Genomic DNA, 25866 nt, shown 5'->3' with positions numbered 1-25866 from the left:
ATTGTCAGTGATCTTCAGTCCATCTGGATGCAATAACTCATATCTTTTGGGATCCAGATATTTGCCCTGGCTAGCAGTTGTTTTCTTGTGATCCTTCATCTTCTGAGGTAGATGTGTGTGATATAAATATATGTGGACAGTGCCACAGAAGGGATGTGATTGATGATGGGAGGAAAAAGAGACAAATAATTATACGTTGTACTGCAAGTAAAAATAATTTGCCTCTACAGAGTAATGATCATGTGCCTCTTAAAAGCATGTTTGTCACAATAGCTCCTTTTATTACAACAACCTCTTGTCTCCTATTTTGTTTTACCGAACTGTGTGAAGGTTATCTCTTTTGTATTTTATCTACAATTAATGTACATTTTTATGAAAATTTAAAAGAAATGGTGTGACCACATGCATGATACCCTAACTGTCTTGTAGGATACAAATAACTATCTCTCAGAGCTCTACCTCAAGTTGTTGAAACTGGAACAGGAGACTGAACTTCTCAGGGATATCAACCGAGCCTTAAGAGGAGAAAATCTATTTCTGAAGGAATCTCAAAAGAAGACTGACAGAGAACCACAAGAAGGTTGGTGATTGCAAATCATTCATTTGAGTGTGTAGCGACATAAAAATACAGCACTTTCAATACCCAGCCAATGGCAATAACATATTGTTGGGTCGGTTGGATTGCTTCCAACAGCTAACTTTACAAAACCAAACCTTAAAATAGTACAGCATGATTAAAATCATAATACACTATCCAGAACAGACAGAGACAGGCCAGAGACAGTCCATGGGAGGCAGGAGACTTCCGCATCTTCACTGCACCTACCATCAGATCTTTTATGCCGCCTCTTCTAGATAGATACATTTACTTGGATGCCCACAGACAGCTGGACAGTGAAGGGAGAGATGAGCATCTCAAACAAAAGTCTACCAGAGTTAGAAGCAGCTCTTTGAAAATTAATCAAATGAGGCTGGCAATAGGATGACCAGACCCATCGGTTTGTACTGTTGTTAAATATTTTTACAAAAGATATTACAAATAGATGTGTTGCTGCAATCTGGGGTCCTGGGTGTCTTCTGAGTTTTAAGCCAGTTGTGTCATGTGGGGGCACCATAAATCATTAGAAATTATGCTTGGTTTCTATTTTGCATGTACGTTGCTGCTGCCAAAATGTTTGCAAAGGTGAGTTTCATTTCAGGTCTGGGAAATACCTAAGACAGTGCTTAATTTGTTTGAAAAAAACAAGAAACAAACATAAGTGCCAGGGCCATCATCAGGAGGCCACTGCAGCTTGTGTCACCCATTGCCTCTAACAGTGCTGCCAATGACAGTACCAGTGCACCTACTAACCATCACACTTGTACAAGTGAAACAACTCAGATTAATCTGGACCCCCAAAGTGACTAAAATGGCATGGGTGGCAAGCATTAGATGTGTTTATGTCTTGCCTGGAACGGCACATTCGCTTGCAAGGGATATGTTATGCAAGGGGCTTGCAGCCTGCACATTGTTTAGCATTTATTGGCTTCCTTGCCACACTTAATTGTGGCCTTCTAATTGGCCAGTGTGTGTTGTCTTCACTTCCTCTTCTTTTGGCTAGAACATGGACCAAGAACTGATTGCTTCAGCTTAATTGGCATCGTTCTGCTGATTGCACCATGATTAAGGCACTACTTTTATTTATTCTTCTTCTCTGTCCTCCTTGTTCAACCTTTTGCCATTTGTAGCTGTGCTATACTATGCCACATGCACTCCAAAGAAACCCTTTTCTCCTCTGAAATTTATATTTATTGTGGCAACAGATGATATCTGCTTTTATTGTGACAACAGATGTTATCTGCTTCCATATGTATTTCCAATAAGACATGGACGCAATTTCTTTCTTTATGTGAAAGGATTTATTGCCAAATTTGATAATTTTTTTTTTTTACTCATCGGGAGATTAACTGGTGTCCTCAGAATCACAGGGCTGCTGTGCCGAGACCTAACAGGTACTGGCAAAGCTGATAGGTCTTGCCTTTGAGACTACTGGCTCTGCCATTGGCTTTTATTCATGCTGTACAGCAGAGGTGCTCAACCTTTACTACAATAAGAGCTACTTGTGTTAATTGAAAAATATCTCAAGTTGCAAATATTAATGTCATAATAGTTACCACGTCAGACAAGAAACCACTAGTGGCTACCACTCTGCCTGTTTACCACTAGTAATAACATCAGTGCATCAGGCAGGCTAGTGCCAGCAACAAAAGGCTTGCCAATTTGAAATGCCTTTACCTGTGTAATACATAACTGCAAATCACCTGGGACCAAGGTACTAGTGTTAATAAAAAGTCTCCCCAAAGCCACATGATTTATCACTCAAATATCAGCTTTAAATATATTTTCTAAATTCAACCATTTTCCCCAAACATCAGCTTATGAGTTCTAAAAATATGCACATTTTCGTCTTGAAAACACAGTTTTCAATTTTGATATTCATATATTAATTCAGCCAAGCAAAATCTTCTAACTTATTAGTCTGGACTGTACACAGGAGAGCTACTTACAGGTAGCTGGAGAGCTACCAGTAGCTCACGAGCTATTTGTAGGAGAAGCTTGCAGTGCAGCAAAATCATTGCTGACTTTGGCAAAGATTTGTAGTTATGCTGGATAGTAGTGTGACTGCTGTGCAGCATGGCTAAAAAAGAACTGTGGGTCGTGGCCAAGCACGGGCTGAAGATGGCAGTGCCGTGAGGGAGCTCCGCCGCCCTACCTAACCCACTTCTATCCTGATAACTGATCCGACCTACCCATCGACAATTTCCAGGACCGGAACGCTATCGGTGCCCATCCCGCCGGTTACGGTACTCGTGGGGAGCCCAGAGGCGGAGGGATCGCCCCTGGACCATTTGGCCTGCCGCAAGGCCTGCAGCTGAGGCCCACAGTGCTGGGCCCAGCCGGCTGTGGAGCTCCATCCGGCCCTCTGCGGTCTGGCGGTGGACCGGCGGTTCAGGGACCCGGCGTGAACATCCCTGCAGCAGCGGCCGCTTGAGCTGAGATCGCCTGAGTGAACAGTGGCGGCAGAGAGCGTGGAGCCTAGTCGGGGCTCCGTTGCAGCAAAGAGGCAGACAGATTTGATCGAGGCGGGGTGCGCTGCCTGTTTTGCAAGATGGCGGCAGCGTGTCCCTGACTCCGGGTGCCTCCCGTTACCTCTGCCTCTAGTGTGGACGTGCCTGCCCCCGGTAGGAAGGTGTGCAAAATAGAGGTCTGTGCCCCGTACCCCTTGCTGCCAGCACCCCCTGGGGAGACGAGTGTGGCGGTACCCTCCCCCCTTATTGAGGTGCAGTGGTGCCCTTTGAATTAAAGATCGGCCGACCACGAGGGACTGGACTGGTGAGCCTTGACAATCCTGACCAGCTTGGAGCACCCGCTTCCCCTGCTCTGGCCTGCATGATCCAGGCCGTGGTTGCAGGGAGAGCTGCGAGGTTGGTGCAGTCCAATAAGATCCTATTGCCAGCAGGGATCGTGGGGCTGCCTACATTGAATAACCTGAGTGGCGCCGGCGCATCTGGGGTGAAGAGCGGTGTGAGGCTTGAGTTGGGGGCTCCCCCTCCTATCCTGACGGTGCACGAGGGTGCCTGAGACTGGTGGAGGGGCCTGTTGAGTCTGCCTCTTTCCGGCCCAGGCTGGCGGCGGTACCTGGGGCTCGGCACTGCGACGGGGGCGAGCTCTCGTGACCCTCACAGGAAGGTACACTACGGAGCAGTGGACTACGACGCCCACTGTGGAGCCGGAAGCAGAGAGGGAGACCGTGTCTGGAGGGGACGTGCTGGAGGAAAAGTGGGATGTGGAGCAGCGTGCTTGGTGGGTGCGCAGACAGTGCGGTGGTCAATGGTGGCGGCACATCCCAGCAGTTGACCTCGATCCACTGCCTATCTCATTCCTGCCTTGTCTGTTCAGGTGGAGCACCTCTGCCTTGCTGTCCCCTGTAATCGACTGGTTGGAGTGGGCTGGTGCAGGCCACGATGGAGCACGTCAAGACCACAGGACCCCGTGGACCTAAGACTACGCAATTAAACAAACTGGACCGCTATACTGTCCCTAAGGACGCACAACAGGCCCGAGCGCCAAGAGACTCCGGATCCGGGGGACTGGGTGAGGAGGAGCAAGAAATCTTGCTCAACGATGTTATGGCTGCCATCACCGGGGTCAAGACTTCTCTGGACACTGTGGCTATTGATGTTAACCTCATTAGGGCTGATATGGGCAAAGTAAATGAGAAGGTTAAACAAGTGGAAATTACGACAGCTAGCCTAGTGGATGACGTCTCAACTCCAAGGAGCGGTCAAGGAACTCCAGGACTTCCGTAGCTCTACTGACCTCAAGTTGGACGACTATGAAGGCCGCCTGTGTCGAAATAACATACGCATCCTTGGGGTTCCGGAGAAATCGGAGGGGCAAACTTCGGACCTTTTTGTCGAGGATCTTATTCTTAAACGTTTGCAACCCAAAGGTCTCAGTAAGTTCTTTGTTGTCGAGCGTGCCCACAGGATCCCGGGCAGCCGTCCCAAGCCGGGCACTCCCCCGTGGCCCATGTTGGCGCGGGTCCTGAATTTCCGGGACAGAGATGTTATCCTTCAGAACTCCAGAGCTGGAGGCCCCCCCCAGAGATTTGAGAACTCGGACATATCCTTTTTTCCGGACTTTACCCAACGGGTGCAGCGACAAAGACGATCCTTCATGTCGATCAAATGTGTCCTCAGAGATCAGGGAATAAAGTACTCCATGCTATTCCCTGCCCATCTCCGGGTTGAGGCGGAAGGGCAAGTGTGGTTTTATGACCATCCCGAGACAGCTGCTGACTGGATTGAGAGCAGGAGTGCGAGGAGTCCGGCTGACCGAGGTGGGGGTGGCACTGACAATAGTCAACGGGCCTGATAAGAAGCCTGTCGAGGGGCTGGGCTCGTATTTTTGGTGATGTGTGGTGGGTGTGGGGGGATGGGGGCTTTGGGTATCTTTGCCGTTTAGTAAGTGGACATACATGGACTTGTGTTACGTGACTAAGATGGGTTTACAGTAGGTGTGCTGGGCTGGGTGGGGGCGGACTAAATCTCCCCCCCTCCGGGATTTTTCTTTCTCTTTTGAACATTTTTCCAGGACGACAGGCACTCTGCAAGTTTTTCATGGGCTGTTCTGAGGGCAGGGCAGCTGGGTGGGGGGGGTTGTTTGACGGGAGTGTTTTATTTTTGGTTTGCCATTTTGATTCCATCAGCAACTGCTATCAATACAATGATTGAGGGAGTGGTAGTAAACGCGGTGAATTACGATATATCTGAGTATGGCACCAGTGGGGGACGGTGGGGTTAAATTGTTGAGTTGGAATGTTAATGGGCTGGGGGACAAAATCAAGCATAGCGTTGTTCTTCAATGTATTAATCGGCACGCCCCTGATATCATTCTACTGCAAGAAACCCATTTCATTGGGAATGCTTGCAGGGCACTGCACAGAGGGAGTTATGTCTTACTGGCTCATGGAGGCTTCACCTCGGGTTCCTCGGGGGTTGGCATACTGATGAAAAGGGCCTTTCCCCTTGTGGTGCAGAGTACTTGGTCGGATGTTGGAGGACGATATGTTGGAATCTCGGGAATGTGGGAGGTCCATCCTGTTACCTTCCTTTCGGTTTATGTACCCCCGGGCCTTCAGGCAACCACGTTCAGGGACTTGGGTACGCTGCTATTGGAGATCCCAGAGGGCCTCTTGGTGTTGGGAGGGGATTTGAATTTGGTGGTTTCGGGGGACCTGGAATGGCACCCTCCACAGGCTCTCACTCGCTCGCACAGCTGGCTGCCAGACTTCCTGGAATCCCTGGGGTTGGTGGATGTATGGAAGGTCTTTCACCCCGACGCTTCCCAATATACCTTCCACTCTGGAGCACACAGGAGTCTATCCAGAATTGATTACTTTCTGGTACCAGCATCCCAAAGTGCCCACGTATTCCTTAATTTCTGGGAAAAAGAAGGAACAACGCAAAGAGTTGACAGCGCTGGAGGTGGAGGTGGGGAAACTGGAAGCAGACCTAAGTATAGCAGTCACACCCGACAAGCTCCACATTCTCAAATTCAAACAGCAGGACTACAGGGCGCTAGCGATTGACCAGGCAAAAGCCATAGGGAGAGCGGTTCAGGGACGACTGTACGAGGTGGGCGACAAGGCTGGGAAACTCTTGACCTGGTTGGACAAAAAAGAGTGGGCAAGCAGGCTAGTACCTGAACTTCGAGGGCAAGTGGGTACTCCCCTGTCGAATCCGCAAGTAATTGCGGACTGCTTCGCGGACCATTACCAGGTAGTCTATACTTCGGCAGCCCCCTACTCCATAGAGGACTCCCGCCAGGTGCTCACAGATATGACTTTGCCCAAGCTGCCTGAGGTCGATCATGACTCCATGGACAGTGACATGTACGACGATGAAATAGCGGCAGCCATACGGTCGCTCAAGCCTGGTAAAGGCACTGGCCCTAACGGACTACCGATTGAGTTGTACAGGCTCAAACCAGATAAATTAGCCCCATATCCGAGGGCCATGTATGAGGACGCGAGGCAAGTGGGAATCTTGCCCATAGACCAACGTACAGCCACAATCATTACTATTCACTAAGAAGGGAAACTCAAGACAGAATGTGGTTCCTACAGACCCATATCCCTGTTGAACGCCGAGCCCAACATCCTGGCTAAGCTTCTTGCTACCCGACTCTTGACGGCGATTGGGTCTTTTGGTCCACCCAGATCAATCAGGCTTCATACCACACCGTAACACGGCGCTGAACCTGCGCAGAGTTCATGGGATTCTGGGCAGGGCAGCTACTATATCGGAGCTGGCGGTTATAGTTTCTTTAGACGCGGCCATGGCCTTTGACACCATCGAATGGCCCTATCTTTGGGCGGTGTTGGAGAAATTTGGACTTGGCCCCAATTACATACAATGGGTGCAGGTTCTGTATGCTCAACCTATGGCACAGGTGGTGGCTAATAACAAGAAGTCGTCTGCCTTCGAACTGAGCAGAGGGACCCTTCATGGCTGCCCCCTTGTCCCCGTTGTTGTTTGCCCTGGCGTTGGAGCCGCTGGCAGGGTGGATACGTCAAGACCTGATGATAAGGGGTATGTGTTGGTCTTCAGACTGGGAAGACCAGATTTCTCTCTATGCGGATGACATCCTTTTATACTTGTCCTCCCCAAGGAGATCTCTTATAGTGGTCTTGGATATCTTCACGATCTTTGGACGGTACTCTGGCTACTCCATAAACTGGAGCAAATCCCTCCTGTTCGTGGTGGTGGGTGAGCCCCCGATTACGTCGCGTGGGTCCCCACTACAAATTTGTATCGAAGGGTTTACATTCCTTTGTATCTTCCTTTCTTTAGATCCCGCTCTTCGATATTCCCGCAACCTCCAGCCTCCGCTGCTTCAGCTGCGCAAAGATATTGCCAGGTGGAAGGCGCTCCCCCTCTCTCTACTAGGTAAGGCTGCCCTTTTTAAGATGATGTCCCTACCCCGATTCCTGTATGCCCTTCAGAATTCCATGGATCTGATACCTATGTCCTATTTCCGAGAGGTAGAGAGCCTCCAAAGGGTTCTGCTGTGGAACGGTAAGCCTCGCATTGCTCTCAGCAAGCTTTCCCTCAATTGGTATGATGAAGGCATCAGCCTCCCAGACATACGATTGTATTATTGGGCGTCCCATCTCTCCTCCATCAACCACTACCCCTATGCCCAGCCATGTGACCCTCGATATAACATGGATAGGTGGCTCCTCTCTTAGGGGACCTTAAGTAGAGCCCTTTATTCTAGGCCCGGCGCCATCCACTCACAGGCCCCACTAAACATTCAGTACACGTATGGCATGCAGCTACCAATCGCCTAGACTGGAGAGGGAAGCTGACGTTAGCGACACCGCTATGGGACTCCAAGCAACTGGGTGACCTATGGAAGAGTAAGGGATTTGACAAATGGGATCTCATAGGTATTGCGTGCATAAGGGACTTGTGGGACAAATCTGATGTTAAGTCTTTTGCAGCGTTACAGCAACAATATAGCTTGGCTGATTCAGAACACTTCCGATACACTCAGGTTCGACACCCACTTCTCCCACACTTACAGCCTGGACCACGCTGCCGGAATCATCCCCACTGGAAGATAGGGTGCTGGATGGTCATCTACCGGACAGTACGATTTCTTTGATATATAAAAAACTGGTCAACAACATCTCGGATCCTCTCCTGCCTCTCTGAGAGAAGTGGACCAGGGATGGCATAGAAATGGATGATGAGGAATGGCAGGAGGCAGTCTCTTCTCCCAGAGTTGAAGCGATACCCTCTCGTCTCCGCCTCGTCCAGTTAAAACTTCTCCACCATATATATGTAACCGGGCCCCAATTGGTACTAATGGGAAGGGTAGAAGAGGGTGCCTGCGGGTAGGGCTGTGGCCAGCTGGGAACTTTTTATCATATACTTTGGGAATGTCCACAAATTCAACCGTACTGGCGTAATATTTACGACATTATCAATACTGTTCTGTCTGCGCAGCTCTCGGTGGAGGCCCGTAGGTGTCTCCTAAACATCTGGGAACCGACTGACTTGAACGTATGCTTGACGCAGTGGGTGACTTTGGGGCTAATGCTAGCCAAGAGGAATATTGCCTAGCGATGGGGGGGCGTCGGATCCACCCACGGCACAGGAGTGGGGAAAAGACATGGATTGGGCGATGTTTAGAGAAAAGACTGTATATGTGTCACGTGGATGTCCCAAAACATGGTCTCGCATGTTGGGCTTGTGGAACTCTTATCGTGGAAATATTTGTCAACCCCCGCTAACACCTGCAAGCGATGATCCCCCGTCGCCCTAGACCTTCCACAATGTATGATTGTATCTGGTGATATTGCCTGCTGTACCACTGATGCCTACCGATCTGCTCCTTCTGTGCTGCCATGCTATCGCTGATGTTTGTTTTTTCCTAATAAAAAATGTTTTAAAAAAAAAAAAAGACTGCGATACATCCAGCACTAAGAACTTTTTAAAAAAGTGCATTAGCACTGGCTGTATCATAGGGCTTTTAAAAATTTGTTTTAGCCACACTGCAGAGCATCCGTGCTGCTATACAGCATAGCTACAAAACACTGCTACAGCCAGTAGCTCTCATCAGCAAGACCATTTGGCTTTGCAAATGCTTGTTACTGTATATTCAATTAGTAAACAACTGTTGTTGTGCTCATCTCTAGATTAGACAAACAGCATCACCAATTGGCAGACTGTCATAAGTGCCGGTGCCCTGCACTTGAAACCACAGACTCAAATTAAGCACCGAGATAAGTATATAAAATATAAAAGATTAATTGGACCAGGCCTCATGACCAGTATCACACTGAAGTACCAGGGAACACAGTTTCAACAATCTATTCGCTTTAGAGTATGGAGCTGTACTTTTAAAATGATACAACCTCGCTACTGACAGCAAGAGTGTAGTCTCCTGGTCTGACAGGGTGTCCTGCAAATAACATTATAGGGTTGTGTACTAGTAAATGCAGCATGAACTGAACAATAACTACAGAAAGGTGTTCCTTAGGCACCAATTTCTACTGATTATCCAAAACCTCCTTTTGGGGAACCCCTTAAAACATTATTAACGTTCTTTTCCTATTAGGTGGGGAGCATTGTAACTGAGAAAGCGTGCTCAAATTGCAATATTTGCCACTAATTGTCTAAAATGCTAAAAACTCAAATTCCACATCGTCTGAGGTCTAATTGCAAAATATATATCAAAATGCAACATTTGCCATTCGTGCTACTACAATTCCTTTAGTGTAAGTGCTCAAATCGAATAATGTTGAAACATGTTACTCTTTTTTTCTGATACATTATTTATAGATATATACTTTACAAAGAAACAACGCCTTGTATTCCACATTGTAATTGTACTACAACAGGGAAGGGATTCCTCTCAAGAGAGTTTGAACTTGACTCTAAAGATGGATATGTCCCTGTTGCACGAATGTGAATTTACCTTGAAAAGACAAGAGGTGTTTAACAAAACAGGAACAGCTGGTTTAATTAAACACTTCAGCCAGGAGCACAGTTACAGAAGCAGGTCTGAGAACAGCCTCAACGTACAATCAATGTGAACAGGGTTTTATATATTTCTTTGGGTATCATAAAGTACTTCCGTCGATCCTTTTTTAGTAAAAGATTGCAGCCTTGTCTGTGGAGTCATAAATAAGATCCCTGATAACAAATGCAAATAAGCCTCAACCTTGTGTGGACACAATGGAGGCCAGTGGATATCATGTCCAGATGTCCGGCATGAGGGGCGCATGATAACTGCATGTACCGTGGCCTGATTGGCTGTTTGTTCCTAACTTCATATGGCACCTAACTTTATAGTGTTTTGGGAATACGTGCACCCCTCTGGCCATATGTGCTTTATTGGTGCCAATCTCCCTGGACTATTGTGGTGTTGCTGTGTTTATCTGGGGATTGACCTATGTTTCCTGTTTGCACATTCGTCTGCGGACTACGTGCCACCCCACCTGTGATTGGTCAATCAGTAACCTCAGGCTTAGGTCACAGAGCTGCCTGGCCACATATTTCTGAGTTGGGGTTGATGGAGAGTTCATGATGGGCAAATTTGATAATAGTGATGCGATTTCATTCTTATGCTCAGACGTATCATTATAAACATTGGCATAGATTCTATCAATATTAACATCTCCTCTTCGAAATGCTTCTACCCACCAGCCCATAAGCTAATGGTTGGCTGTGCCAACCATTAGCAGATCTATCTAAGCATCTATGCTAAAGAATCCCAGGTGGAGCTTCTGAGAGGAACCAATAGAAAGACGGGGTGGTTCAAACTTGAACACTGAGCCCAGGATTGATTGAGGCGGGATGCAAAGTTGATGTGAACCAGTGAGGCAGAATGCAGATGGACAGGGACACTAACGTAAGACGGGAGATCGAAGGCAGGAAGAGGAGTTGTGGAGACTGGGCAGCATGACAGAATGAGACACTGACAGAATCATCGTGGGGTGGTATGCAGACCACAGGATGAGGACACAGAGCTGGTGAGAAAAATTGCAGTTCTTGGGGTCTGGAGAAGAAGATATGGAAAGTGGAATATCTATAAGGGCAGGCTCTTGGACTTAAATACCTCCCCACATCAGCATGTATTTATCTGCGTATCCAAATAAGGTGATGACGAGCCCAAGGATAATCTCGATACACCCTCAATTAGGGGTGAAACAGGACTAAACATTGCAGTACAAAAGGTAAAGGGGAAAACAAGTAGCCAAGCAAAACTAACACAAGGTAGCAGAGGGGCAAAACAAAAACAAATGTGAGGGAAGCAAAGGAAGTCCTACCTGATACAAACAGTGGCAATCTCTAACAATAGAAAGTTGATAGGCAAGTTGTTCACAACTGACACTGCCTTTATAGCTCCGGAACCTTTCCTGTGCTACCTCCTCCAAGACTTGTGTTGGACCCCTAATCTGTGTCTCAGCCTCCCTATGCCTTTTCTCCACCTCTTCTGCTGCTGTTCTAACCTTTTTTGCTGATAATTAACTTTCTATACCTGTAGTACAAGGCAACTGGCTCTGTCATTAAGTAGTGTGAGTCATTACACACATCAACATATACACACACCTATGTGGTTAATCAAAGTTACTTCTTAAAATCCAGCAAAGGGTACATCCTGGCAAGGAATTTGATAATGTTGCTCTTATATGGCTTGTTACGCGCCCTAGAGAAAATGTGGATGTCAGAGGGAGACTTGTCACCATCTGGGCATTTAACTGACAGAACTTAGACTTCTTAGAAGCAGAGGGCTAGTCATGACCTTCAAACCTTAAGCTTAGGAGCGTATTTCGTCCATCAAAGATTCTTTGATGTATTTACCACTTGTGTCTAGCAGTTCAGCTGTCCCTTCTGAATCTGCTTCTAGTGACCAATCCTTCTATTGCAGACAGCAGTTGGCTGGGGTTTTCGTCGGATTCCACAGCTTCACACTTAACCATGATGCATTTCTCTGTTCTCTCCACCACCTTTTGCAACTAAGAGCCAGTGGTGCAGTAGTCTAAGAAGGATAACATAATGTTTGTACCCTTTATGGAATCCTTCCTCTGATTCCAAGAGAATAACATGTCATCAGGGGAAATAGAGGGTAATTTGACATGCTGCCTCTTCCCAGCAGCATTATTTGAATATTCATCATTCAGGACTCACTTTGTAATATTTAAAAAAAGTGGAGGTCACAATAAGAGGGCTGCAGAACCAACTCCCTCACCCCACAAGGGGACTCGCGTAGCTCTGCTTATGTCCCACAGAAGTTCTGGATCACTGAAGAGGGCAAAGCCTCCAGAAATTTGGCGAAGCTCCATTATTTAGGACTATCTGTGAGGTGGTCACCTGCCCAAGTTGTTTTCAACGAGCCCCCCGAGACTAGCTCTTTTACATATTTCCCTTTTGTTCCTTCTAAGACTAGCCCCCTGCTTGGCATCTTTCTCCCCTAGGTACCTTACCCGTTTGTGCAGGTCCCACGGGAGCAGACTGCGGGGCACCTTAGGAAATATCCTAGGGTAAGCATCAAGCTTTTCCATACTTCTTAACGTCTTTGTCCTTAGTCTCAAGCCTGTCTCTGCTTTTTGGGTATTTTGCTTTCACAATGCCCTGTATGTCTCTGCTTTTAATTATCAATTTTTAATATTTCATGTGTGTGTGTATCACGTAGAGTACCTGCGAGCTAGTAAGCAAGAGAGTATTGCACTGATCATATTCCTCTGTTGCATGTATATTTTTTCTAGGTCGCATCACTAGAGTAGTACCATTCGGCCTGCCCATTTACTGACCTACAGGATGAGGTTGTAATTTCTATTTTCTTATATATTTCTCCACTGTGTAGTACTGAACACTTAGGTCCTGAAGAACTGCCATGACGGCAAGAAACATGTTGACCTGACCTGAGGGTTGTAGATATTTTGCTGTGAGCCTTCCCAGTATATATCTCCCCTCCTACCCTTTTATCCAAGGGAGCCAACCACGCCAATAAAGTTTATTGTGGACTGACTCACTTTTTTTTAACCCACCTTCACTTCACGAGTACACTTTCCTTTGCCCTCTCACACGCATCCACCATATCGCCGGAACAAAAGATCTCCGATAAAGAGTCCCTTCACGGGTGCCCCTCAGACATTGCAGCGCCAGTCTGACGAGGAGCAGAACCCATATGATGAAGCATGACACCTAGCTTGCTGGGTGTGTGAGGGTTTTAGTTCCAAAAAGGAATTCCCCCCTTTTTCCTGTCCTCTACGCTGCACACATACACTGTCCTCTACACTTTCATTGGGGAACTTTGTACCCTTCTTGTGTCACTAGTTGTTCGGACTTGTACACTGGACCCCGTTAAATAAAGTCCGCCACGGTTCCCCCCTTTTTGTTGATAGAAGCTCCATTCTGACCTCTACACTATGTGGAAGTACCAATGTGCATATGCTAGAGAAAGGGGCAATTTTCCTTGTAGAAATACTAAAGTAGTCTTCTAGGGTCAGTGAAAGTCCCCATAGTTACAGACGCAGATGTGTTGACAACAAAATCAGTCAGTCAGAGACAAATACATGACATGGGTGATGCTATCTTTATCTGAGAGATTAAAATAAAGCACCTATAATGTCCGTTGGGTCCTTGACAAGATTAAACTGGGAGCAGTTCTGAAACAGGCTGATATTCTATTGCTGCAGGAGATGCATCGCCTTGGTACTAAAGCTCCCTTCCTTAGCAGATATGGTTACAACCTAATTCTTCACTCCGTTTTTACACACGCTTCCTGGCATACAGCCATACTGATCCGCCGCACCATTACTTTTATACCACCTAAGACATGGATCGACTACCATGGCAGGTATACAATAGTGATGGGCTCCGTATATGTGGAGTCCCTTACCCTACGGAGTATATACGCACCACCTCCGCTTAGGCAGACATTTGTTGACTCAGTTGTACAACTGTGGGGGTGAGTTACCTAGGGGCCTTTCGGTGCTTAGGTGGGATTGGAATGGATCAGTGGCTTACCTGGGGTGACGTCTTCCAGACTCAGTTCCATGGCCTCTGTATTACGATTAGAGGATGTGTAGCAGGCAATGTATACTTCAGAGAGGTTCACATACCTTTCACCGGTTCACAGCTTTCTGGTTCGTCTTCATTATTGTCTGCTTCCCAGTGCATATGCTCATAGACTATCAAACATTGAAATCTTAGATAGGGGGCTGTCTGATCACTCCCAGATAGCTCTTCAGCTCCATGTGAGGCTGGGTAGACCACCTATTCGCTGCCGCCTCTAACCATGGTATCTGCGAAAACTCGATTATACATTGCGCGATCCATAGAACAGTACTAGACCCTTAATGATGGTGCAGTGTCCTCTGCAATGGTGTTATGAGAGACCTTGAAGCCAATGCATCATGGAGTGGATATCAGTTACTGTGCAGGGGAGCACAGGCGTCAAGTACATGGTCTTATGGACCTTGAGTCTCAGATGCAGACACTTGAGTAACAGGGCTGCATGGATGATGGCCACCTGACACGGAGATGGTTAGAACTCGTTCAACATCAGTACCAACAGTTGCTCCTAGAAAAAGCCAAGCAGACCTGGAGGGTGACGCAATGGGAGGACAAGTCAAGCAAAATGCCAAAAAGGCTATGCCAAGCCAACCAATATCAGTCTTCTCTGCCTACCCTCCGGACTCATCAGGGGCAGCTGCTAAGAAAGCCCTTAACCAGTTGCTCAGAACTTTGCCCAGTACTTTAGAGAAGTATATACCCAGAGAGAGGTACTCCCCCAGAACAGATTACTGCCTTTATGGATGACTTGCCTCTCTGGACCCTTTCTGATGCTGCTCATGCCCAGCTGGATGAGGTAATTACTGAAGAGGAGCGCTCGCTGGCCCTTGCAGGAATGCAGCCTGGAAAGGCTCGGGATCCTAATGGATTGCCCTGTGCATTTCTTAAAGCCTTTATGCCCTAGTTAGGAAAACACCAATTGGGGGTGATTCAGTCTATACTTGACACCAAGGTGCTCCTTCCGCACAGACATCGTGCAGAGCTTGTAGTCCTCCTTTTACCGGGTTGGCCACCAAAGGAATATTCCTCGTACCATTCGATTTCCCTCCTGAACTTGGAGGTGAAACTCTTGGCCAAAGCCCTGACCAACAGACTTGCGCAGTACATGCCAAACGTGGTCCACCCTGACCAGACGGGCTTTATGCCCAATTGGGCCATGCGCCACAATATTAGGAAGGTATGTAATGCCTTAGCTCTTGCTAGCCAGCTTGGGAGGCTGGTGGCTGTGCTTTTGGCAGATATTGACAAAGTGTTTGATTCCGTCATCTGGGACTACCTGCTCGCTCTACTTCCAAAATTGAATCTGGGCCCCTGATTTCTCTCTTATGTTCTGCTACTCTTTAAGGATCTCTCAGCAACGGTGCAGGTTGCATGGACTGTGTTGGACCCATTTCCGGTCAATAGAGGGATGAGGCAGGGGTGCCCCCTATCACTGTTATTATTTGCACCTGAGGGGCTGTCCCACTGGATCACCCTATATACTGATGACATCCTGTTTTTCCTACTTGCCCTGAAATCTCAGGACCCCGAATCACACAGATTTTGCACACTTTCAGTGAGACCTTGGGCCTCTCAATGAATGTCTCCAAATCCATAATATTCCCTGTTAAGAGTGGGGACTGGGACCGACTCTGGCAAGTGGATTTTTTTAATACTTGGCGGTATACAATTCCGCAGAAGCAAAATTGGTCTGGTCTTGCAACCTCGGCACCGAATTGGTGCAGGTTAGGAAGGAGGTATGAGTTTGGTCACTAATACTGCTGTCGCTGATGGGCAGATTGGTGATCTTTAAGATCTCTCCCTGCCTAGACTGTTATATCAGTTGCAAAATTACCCTTTCCAATTCCTCGGTCTTGGTTTCTACAAGTAGACTTCCTGTGCGGGGAAGGGTTGCCCGCTTGGCCCTCAGAACCTGATTTCAATCCACGTATTGTGGTGGTATTGCCATGGCCAATATATACTTCTATTATACCGCATCTCACCTCCTGATTCTAAGCAACTGGTAGTAAGGCCAACACAGCGACCCGGCCTATGCAGTCGAGAGGTGGGCAATGGGTGATATCCCCGTGTTGGAGTACTTATATGGCGGAAGGGGGATGCACTCTCTTTCGCCAGCTACACTGAAGGTTTTCAATGTGTGGAGGGGCTCCATGCAGCAGATAGGCAGGTGGAGGAAGTTGACAGAGTGGACACCATTGTGGCAGAGTAGCATGCTAAAACAGGTGGAGCAGCTTGAGGGCTTTCAGAAATGGGAAATAATTGGGATCTATACTCTAGGGGCCACAGCTGCGTCCACTTCCACTACAAAAAATCCACGTCCCATAACCCCCCACAACCTATTTCCCGAAGAAACTGGAACAAAATCACCACCGACCAGCTCTTCTCGTCACTTCAACAAAACACTCCTGCCAATTCATCGGACCCAAACCAAGCAGCCACCGACCTCACACAATGGATCACCCACAGCGCAGACGAACTAGCACCCTTGAAAAACCATCTAATCAAGCAAGGGAACAAAAAAGCCCCCTGGTTCAACGATGACCTTAAGAAATCCAAGAAGCTCTGTCGGACTCTCGATAAAACCTGGAGAAAAAACCCTTCCACTGACAACCTGGCCTCCTTCAAAAACGCAACCCGCAAACACCACCAACTCATCCGATCCACCAAGAAATCATCATTTAAGGATCGACTTGACAACAATGCCTAAAACAGCAAGGAAATATTCAACATCGTCAAAGAATTCACTAACCCATCCGCAGGCACTAACGACATCACCCCCTCCCAAGACCTCTGCGACTCTCTATCATCATTCTTCCACAACAAAATCGCTGAAATACACAACAGCTTTCAAAACCAGTCCGAAGACCGGCCCACTCCACCCACCTCCGAACCAAAACCCCCCTCTAACAACCTTTGCGCCTGGAACCCAATCACCACTGAAGACACCATCCGCCTGATGAATTCCATCCACTCAGGATCGCCAACCGACCCTTGTCCCCACTACATCTTCAACAAAGCAGACTCCATCATCGCACCCCATCTCCGAGACGTAATCAACTGCTCCCTCAACTCCGCCACCTTCCCAGAAAACTGGAAACATGCCGAACTCAGCGCCCTTCTGAAGAAACCCACGGCTGACCCAACCGAACTTAAGAACTACCGCCCCATCTCGCTCCTCCCATTCCCCGCCAAAGTCATCGAGAAAGCCGTCAACAGTCAGCTCGCCGCCTTCCTAGAATCCAACAAATCCCTCGACTCCTCTCAATCAGGCTTCCGAGCCAAACACAGCACCGAAACCGCCCTCATCGCAGCAACAGATGACATCCGAACACTACTGGACAACGGAGAAACTGTTGCTCTCATCTTACTTGACCTCTCCGCAGCCTTCGACACAGTCTGTCATAGCACCCTCATACAACCCCTCAGCAACATCGGAGTACAAGGAAAGGCATTGGACTGGATAATATCGTTCCTCACCGGAAGAACCCAGAGAGTCCGCCTCCCCCCTTTCAAATCAGAGGCCACCGAAATCATCTGCGGCGTACCTCAAGGATCATCACTCAGCCCCACCCTCTTCAACGTATACATGAGTCCACTCGCATCCATCGCGCGCCAACACAACCTCAACATCATCTCCTACGCAGACGACACCCAGCTGATCCTCTCCCTCACAAAAGACCCAAACACCGCCAAAACCAACCTACACGAAGGAATGAAAGAAGTAGCCGAATGGATGAAGAACAGCCGTTTAAAACTAAACTCGGACAAAACAGAAGTCCTCATCTTAGGACCATCCCCCTCTGCCTGGGACAACTCATGGTGGCCACCGGCCCTCGGAACCGCACCAATACCTACGGACCACGCACGCAACCTGGGCTTCATCCTAGACTCCTCCGTCTCGATGACCAGACAAGTCAACGCCGTCTCATCATCCTGCTTCAACATCCTACGAATGCTCAAAAAAATCTTCCGTTGGATCCCCACCGAAACAAGAAAGACAGTCACCCACGCACTGGTCACAAGCCGATTGGATTACGGCAACACCCTTTACGCCGGAACCACAGCCAAACTACAGAAAAAACTCCAACGCATCCAAAACGCCTCAGCCAGGCTCATTTTGGACATCCCTCGGCAAGCTCACATTTCCATCCACCTGAAAGACCTCCATTGGCTCCCTGTCAACAAGAGAATAACGTTCCGCCTCCTCACCCACGCACATAAAGCCCTCTACGACCTAGGACCCGAATGCCTCAACACACGTCTATCCTTCTACACCCCCTCCCGCCAACTACGATCGTCAAATCAAGCCCTCGCCGCAATCCCGCGCATCCACAGATCCACCATGGGGGGAAGATCCTTCTCCTACTTAGCGGCTAAACCCTGGAATTCTCTCCCCACCCACCTCCGCCTCACTCAGAACCACCTCTCTTTCAGAAAGCAACTAAAAACCTGGATATTCGATAAGTAATTGCACCTCCCTCCCTCAAAGCGCCTTGAGACCCTCTGGGTGAGTAGTGCGCTATACAAATTTCTGAACTTGAACTTGAACTAGGGGATGTGATGCAGGGCACTGACTTCAAATCGTTCCATGTTCCATGTGGTGCATGGGAGTAATTAACTCCCTGACATGCCTCAGATGCGGGATGATAGAGGGTACTTTCCTTCACGCGGTGTGGAGTTGCACAGCGCTGAACAAGTTCTAGTAAGGTGTGACATCTTCTCTGGTGGAGAATGTCTCTTAGACCTTCCCCTAGACCCCAAATTGAGTTGTATTCACACTACAGAGGAGATGGGGGGAACAGATATAAGCAACTACTCCTGTTCCTGGGATTGACCTTGGCAAAAAGAGATATAGCCAGATAGTGGAAGGCAGATTCCCCACCACCTCTTGCAGTGTGGAAGAAAGGGATGGACCATTGCATGGGGCTTGAGGTTGCAGCATATCAAGTCAAGTCAAGTCAAGTCAATTTTTATTGTATAAAATTATTAAAAATTATTACAAAATACATTTTGTGAAAAGTTAAAAACACATGTATAGCTATTACTTGTATTAAAGTCTGTTGGCCATATGAAGAATAAAATTACATATATTTCAGTTTGTTACTATAATTCCCTGATCGGCTTGCTGTAGGAGGGAATGTACCTTCATCATATATTTTACCCCCCTGCAAGCCAACATAGGAGATGATACATCTAGCCATCGAATTACTGCTTGCCTACATGTCCGAATGTTCAGTTTATTAAAAATGTCCTTTAAAAGCCGTCTCCTCAAATCTTTAAGCACCGGGCAAGCACATAATAAATGAGTTAATGATTCATTTTGATATCCACACAGACGACAGTGACAGTCACTGTAACAATTTTGCCAGGATGGTAACAAGTCCTTTGAAAACTGTAGGCCTAATCGGTGTTTTATATATCTTTGTTTTAGGAACCTATTGAAGTGACTTTCCAGATACGTCTGTGGCTTTATCCCGGAATATGAATTTATCACGGTCCACCCGTGTCGTCGTTTTGCGGTACTTATTTTATCTTCCAGATAGGATTCCCATTTGACTGCGTTGTTTGCGATTTTGTCAAAAGTATTTCTATCTGGCATTGAATCCCACGTTTCTTCAAGTCCTAAACGAATCAAGGATTGGGACAAAAAGTCTCCCCAACTGTTTGGCACATGTTGTGTCAGCTGGGTAGCGATTTCTTCCCAACACAGGTTGTCCAGTGATCCTTTTTCTGACGTTCGTATTTTATGGCAGAGTTTCACAAAGGTTCCCATGCAGCGAAACTTCTGGTTCAGCAGGCCAGATTCCAGACGAACCTGCGCCGGTGCTGCCGATTTTGGGAGGTTTAGGGCTGCTTTATATATCTTTGTTTGTAAGCTGTTTAACAGCCCCGCTTCTTTGCCACACCAGGTGACCAATGCATATGACAGGGTGGGTAGGGATTGTGCTTTCATTACTTCCAGCAGATGTCTGTAGTTTTGGCAGCTTAGTTTTTTTTGCAATTGTCGGTATGCGTAGATCAAAGACTGTGTTTTTGCTTTTAGATCTGTTTTGTGTTCTTTGTTCATTTGTCCTCGCCCCAGTTTCAGACCTAGGTACTTATATGAGGTTTCCTCCTTTATTTGGGTACTATTTGCGTACCATTTGAATGTTGGCTGTTTTGGACCAACGATGCGGACCACTTTGGTTTTATCTTTATTTAGTTCCAAGCATTCGTGTTCCAAATAAGTTACTAAGTTGTTAATCATCCTTTGCAGGCCTATTGGCGTTTGACTCAGAACGACAATGTCATCCGCATACTGCAGGAAAGGGATTGGGATTTTTGACAGATAGGGTGGATGACCTTCCCCGACCTCCATGTGACTGACGATGTCTGACATATATAGGTTGAATAAACTTGGTGCCAGTACACAGCCTTGTTTCAGAACCTGTTGTGTTGTAATTTCGGCCGTGATGCTGCAACCATCTCCCAATTTAACTCGAGCCCAGGTGTTACTATACAAGCTTATAATTGCCTCCAGTAATTTCTTCGGGAGGCCCCATGATCTTAGTTTTCCCCATAGTCGGGTTCTGCTCACTCTGTCGAAGGGTGCTCGCAGGTCTATAAAACAAGCGTACAGTCTTGTCTTCCTTTTTTTCTGCTTTTTCTTTTAACAGAGACAGGGTTATCAGGTTTGTTAGTGTACCGGTTCTTAGTCGGAAACCCGTTTGAAACATCGGTATTATCTTCGTGTATTCCATCCAGTCTTGAAGGTGTGATAATAAGCATGACCCATATAATTTTGCCTCCACATCTGTCAGCGAAATCAGCCTGTAGTTCCCAGGCTCATTGTGATCACCTTGTTTAAAAATGGGGTGAATTATGCTCCCGTTCCAGGATCTGGGCAGTTTTTTCTGGTTGTAAATTGTGTTAAAAAGTGGTGGTAAATAGTCTGCCCAGAATTCAGGCGTATGTTTAAAGATGGAATTTGGAAGCCCGTTGGGACCCGCTGCCCCCTCTTTTTTCAGGCGATTTATTATTGTTTTTAGTTGGTCTGTTGTTACCAGGATTTCGGGAACTGTGTCTACTAATTTCTCTGATTTACTAGTGAGAGTGATTTCAGATTTCCAATTTTCACAACCCGCAGTTCTGGAGGTCTATTTCCTGTTCTTAAGATATTATCCGCATGTTCGGAGTTTCTGGTGCAAGTTTCACAGTCTGATATACATTGTCGGTTTTGACCATCTGCCCTATCAATGAACATATTTTTGACATGTTGGATCCACTTACATTCTCCAATGCCTGCCTCCTGTGTTAGGGAGTAACCCTTTGTCAATTTGTTGATGATACCCCAAAATGTTCGGGCGTTTTTGTGTTTCCTAGCAATTAGTAATTTAGTCCAAATTTCATTTTGGTGTGATGTTTTTGCGTTACTCAGCATGGTCTTGTATCTTTTCCGCATGGCTTTCAGTTTCAACTTGTCTGGTTTGATTCCACTTTTTATCATTAATACCTGCTTCCGGACTTCTCGTGCGATTTTCCTTTTTTCCTCTCTCAAGGTAATACTATACCAAGGCTTTGAGGAAGGCGCTAGGGGGCGCACAGCGGAATGGCTGCCTGAACCGCAGCTCCGCCGGGCGACCGCCGGCAATGTGAGAGTTTGCCGCTTTAACCCCCTCGAACCCGCTCTCCGAGCATATTTACATGTGGGCGAACATGGGCTGCACCGTCCGGTGAGGTGATATTCACTCACTCTGCGGCGGAAAATGATTTTAACCGAGGGACATGTGGCGACCGGACGCTTGCCTGACAAAATGGCCGGCGGCACTGAGCGAACATCGGTCTAATGCAGGGATAGCAGCATGAGACCAGCGTACTACAACAGCGGGCTACCACAAAGGGTAAGCTGTAGCCTTGTCCACAAGAATCGCCGGGCTGAGCTGCCTCTACCGACCTTGTACGGCAGGTTATCACAACAGGGGCACCGGACAAGTGCCTGACAAGATGGCCGCGCGGCGGGACAGGGTACGGAGATTGCTGCCTTCGCGCCTTGAGACTCGGACTGAACGGGTCGGATCTCTCAGGCTGGCGGATAAATGAAGATCGATGCTGCCGGGGAATAGCACTTGCTACTAACTTTCGGAGGGCACACTACCAATTCCAGCGACCTTTCATTGACGCAGATCGGTCAGGTCGGCGCCGGATGCGTACGCAGCATAGACGGCAGGGAGTTCGAAGAGACGGCTGAGCCTCAGTATCCTGCGCTATATGGTGGGGTGCAGAGCCCTATACAGGTACTACCCAACCTTCTTGCACCGGGCTCTACCGGGTACTACCCAACATTATTGCACCGCATTGTTGAAGTGGGGTCCTGACCTCAAACCCCATTACCCACAAGACCTGAGGGGTACTTATCGCGACTCTGATCCTCAATAGCGGTGGCAGTGGTGATTGTAGCAGTGGAACACCCAGGGAGGTGAATCACGGCGACTGCGGTGAGAACCACAAGGGCGTCTGGGCCCGTTTGCAGGAAAGCGACATCCCCATCCACAAACATGGGGAAACCGGATAAGCAGCAGCCTAAGATCTCCTTCGACAACAGGAAAGCGGCAAAATCCACGGAGGAAGTGTTAGAAAATGGCGGCGCGGCTGAACTTACGCCTAACAGCAACATGGAGAAGATCCTATTGGCGATACAATCTAATCTGCAGGATATCAACGGTAAGCTGGACAACCTGACTTGCAGGATGGACGGCATGGCCGCCAGGCAGGAAAAACATGGCGAGAGGTTGGATGAGGCCGAGACTAGGATTTCAGCCGTTGAGGACGAAGCGCGAGCCTCCACCTCCAAATGCGCTGGCATGGAAAGAATCCTGGAAGTGATAAGAGCGAAGTAGGAGGATTTGGAAGCGCGCTCGAGGCGCAATAACGTGCGTATCACAGGCCTGCCGGAGACAACAACACGGGGAGGATGGAGAACTACATCGAATGCCTGTGCAAGGATCTTTTTGGGGCGGAGGCCTTGTCACCGATCTTCATAGTGGAGCGGGCACATCGATCGCTGGCCCCCAAACCGCCACCTGGTGCCACACCTAGACCGATCGTGGCGAGGATCCTAAACTATCGTGACAGAGACACCATCCTCCGGCTCGCATGAGAGAAGGGTAAAATACAACATCAAGGCAACTCCCTGGAGTTCTACCCGGACCACACGGTAGCAGTTCAACAGGCCCGAAAGGAATATGCGTCAGTGAAGGCTAAACTGCGCGATTTGAACATTGCGTACTCAATGTTATACCCAGCACGGGTCCGAGTGGTGTGGAAGGAGAAGGCGATGGTGCTAACTACGCCCAAAGCGGCCCAGGATTTTGTTAAAAAGGCTCAGCGGGAAGCGCAAGCGGAATCGCAAAATGAGCAACAGAGAGACTCAGACTGAAGCCGCTGGTAATGTCCCTCATCAGAAGGCGGTGAGTTATATTATACTGTTGACGAATGTGTGTTGCCACATGGTCACTTCCGACTGACCTGTGCAAGGTCGAATGCCGGATCCGCAGGGTGGATCAGTTAGATGGTGATGCACTACTTATATATTTAAGGGGCTGACACTCATTGCGGCATAAGGATTTGCTAAAATTCATCATGTTTCTACTCTGACTGTTTCCTGTAAGTGCACATTAAGTACAGACACGCCTGGCGGTGCGTATACGCTGGACATCCAGCGGTGTGGAGGTGATTTTCAGACACGTGGGATTGTGAGTGCAGGAGAGTAACCGGAGTGGGAACGAGATGCACCATGTGAAGCACAGACTAGGGGTGTGATACCCGACAATTGCACACCCACTCCTGCAAGACTCAAATATGCAGCCTAAAGACAATGATGAGACTGCCGCAGGGCACACACTGAACATTGAACATGAGGTGAATAGTGCGGAAGCCGCCGTCGGCAGCAGTTGTAGAATTGATATGTTGCCCTATATCACTGCAGATGCTCGGGAAATACTAGGCACTGCTTGGAGAGGGGAGGGGAGGGCGGCGGAGGATCACATAACTCACGCATATACACAGTTTACATAGTGTCGCCTGCACCCATATGCTGGGTGACGTAGTGTGCACCTGGCGGTCCTCCATGAGGGTAATACCCAACACGAGTTCTGAATATGGGCACTGAGTTGAAAGTTTTCTGTTTATGGGGCGGGTGCTCAGAGGGGATATGGCTTCGGCAGGTTGGGGATGCTGGAGTGGGTGGGTTAAGGGAGGGGGGGTTATTTGTACGTTTACATAGACCGACAGCACTGTCTCTGGATATGTTATTTGTTTCTCCACCGGAACTGCCTACCACAGATATAGAGGTTTATTATGCGAAGGATGGAAGCGTATTGTTTGCACCATGGAATTGTATGAAAATGTTATGTTTTGCATTGTCTGATGTTAATGGGTTCTAGAAATACGGACAGGAGTAGCTTGAACGTTCTTACCTGGAACATCCGGGGATTTTCAAGACCTCAGAAAATCAGACAGATCTTTGCCAGTCTTACTAGATGGAAGGTGGATGTAGCGTTTCTGCAGGAATCACACCTTGCACCAAACACTCACGCACACCTGGGAGCGAGGTGGGCTGGGTCCGTATACAGGGCTTCATATTCGTCCTACTCTCGTGGGGTGATAGTATTGATAAGGAAAGGGGTGGAATTCGAAGCACAACAGGTCACACAGGATCCATATGGCAGATACGTGGTAATATCAGGCACTCTAAGGGGCCAACGTGTGACGCTACTTAACGTATATGGACCAAACACCGATGCACCGGACTTTTTTAGGGAAGTCTGGGATCACTTGCAGAAACATGCTAACACGCACATACTGTGTGGGGGGGACTGGAATATGACACTGCAGGACGGGATAGACCGTTCCTCTAATTCATTGGAGCCGCATAAGCAGTCGAGACAAATGGTAGACCACATGATGAAGGATTTAATGTTAGCAGATCTCTGGAGGCTGCAACACACTGACACGCCAGGCGCCACTCACATCACTGCATATCACAATAGCTGGTCCAGATTGGATTACTGGTTAGGTTCGAGGGACTGGGCCTTGTGGGTTCGTCAAATACAGGTGTTGCCCCGTACATTATCAGACCACAATCCGGTCATGTTGCAAGTGGACATTCCACAATACACCCCTCCCCCCTTCCAGTGGCGATTCAATTCCCGTGCTCTCTCAGACACGGTATATGTAGACACCATTAAGACAGCGATAAAGGACTATTTTGATATTAACACACAGGCAACGGACGACCCGTGCCTACTTTGGGAGGCGTTCAAAGCCACGATTAGGGGTGTTTGCATTGGCACCACCATAGGGGTACTAAAAGACATCAGGAATCAGATCCACCGTTGCGAACAGCAGATGAGAGATCTGGAAGTGCAGTATGAGACGACCAAGGATGTTTCATTGCTGCCTAGATTACGCGAGTTGCATACTGAGCACGCGGAATTCCGGGAGTCTGAAATAAAGTACCTGGATCGCCCACATGTGGCTAGAACCTTTGGAGAAGGGGGAAGGCCGGGGGCGCTGCTGGCTCGGAAAATTTGTGAGGGAAGGGGACAATCAGCGATACTTAGAATTAAATCCAAGGAGGGTATATTGCAAACACACTCAGCGGACATACTGAAATGTTTTGTAGACACATTCGGCTCACTATATCAATCACAACCCACAGCACCAGAGGAGGAAACGCACGACTACTTA

General features: G+C 47.9%; 1 protein-coding gene across 1 annotated transcript in view; it reads left to right on the top strand.

Moving 5' to 3' along the window:
* Positions 1–25866, top strand: part of LOC144761711 (kinesin-like protein KIF28) — a 982011-nt gene that overhangs the window by 857661 nt on the left and 98484 nt on the right. Inside the window, exon 20 of the mRNA XM_078646973.1 lies at positions 430–580. Within this exon, the coding sequence (XP_078503099.1) occupies positions 430–580 (151 nt within the window). The remainder of the gene's footprint in view (positions 1–429; positions 581–25866) is intronic.

The sequence above is a fragment of the Lissotriton helveticus genome, chromosome 6, assembly GCF_964261635.1.
Source record: "Lissotriton helveticus chromosome 6, aLisHel1.1, whole genome shotgun sequence".
In the NCBI taxonomy this organism is placed as follows: domain Eukaryota; kingdom Metazoa; phylum Chordata; class Amphibia; order Caudata; family Salamandridae; genus Lissotriton; species Lissotriton helveticus.
The sequence above is the reverse complement of the archived record's forward strand: the minus strand, read 5'-3'. Positions and strand labels throughout refer to the sequence as shown.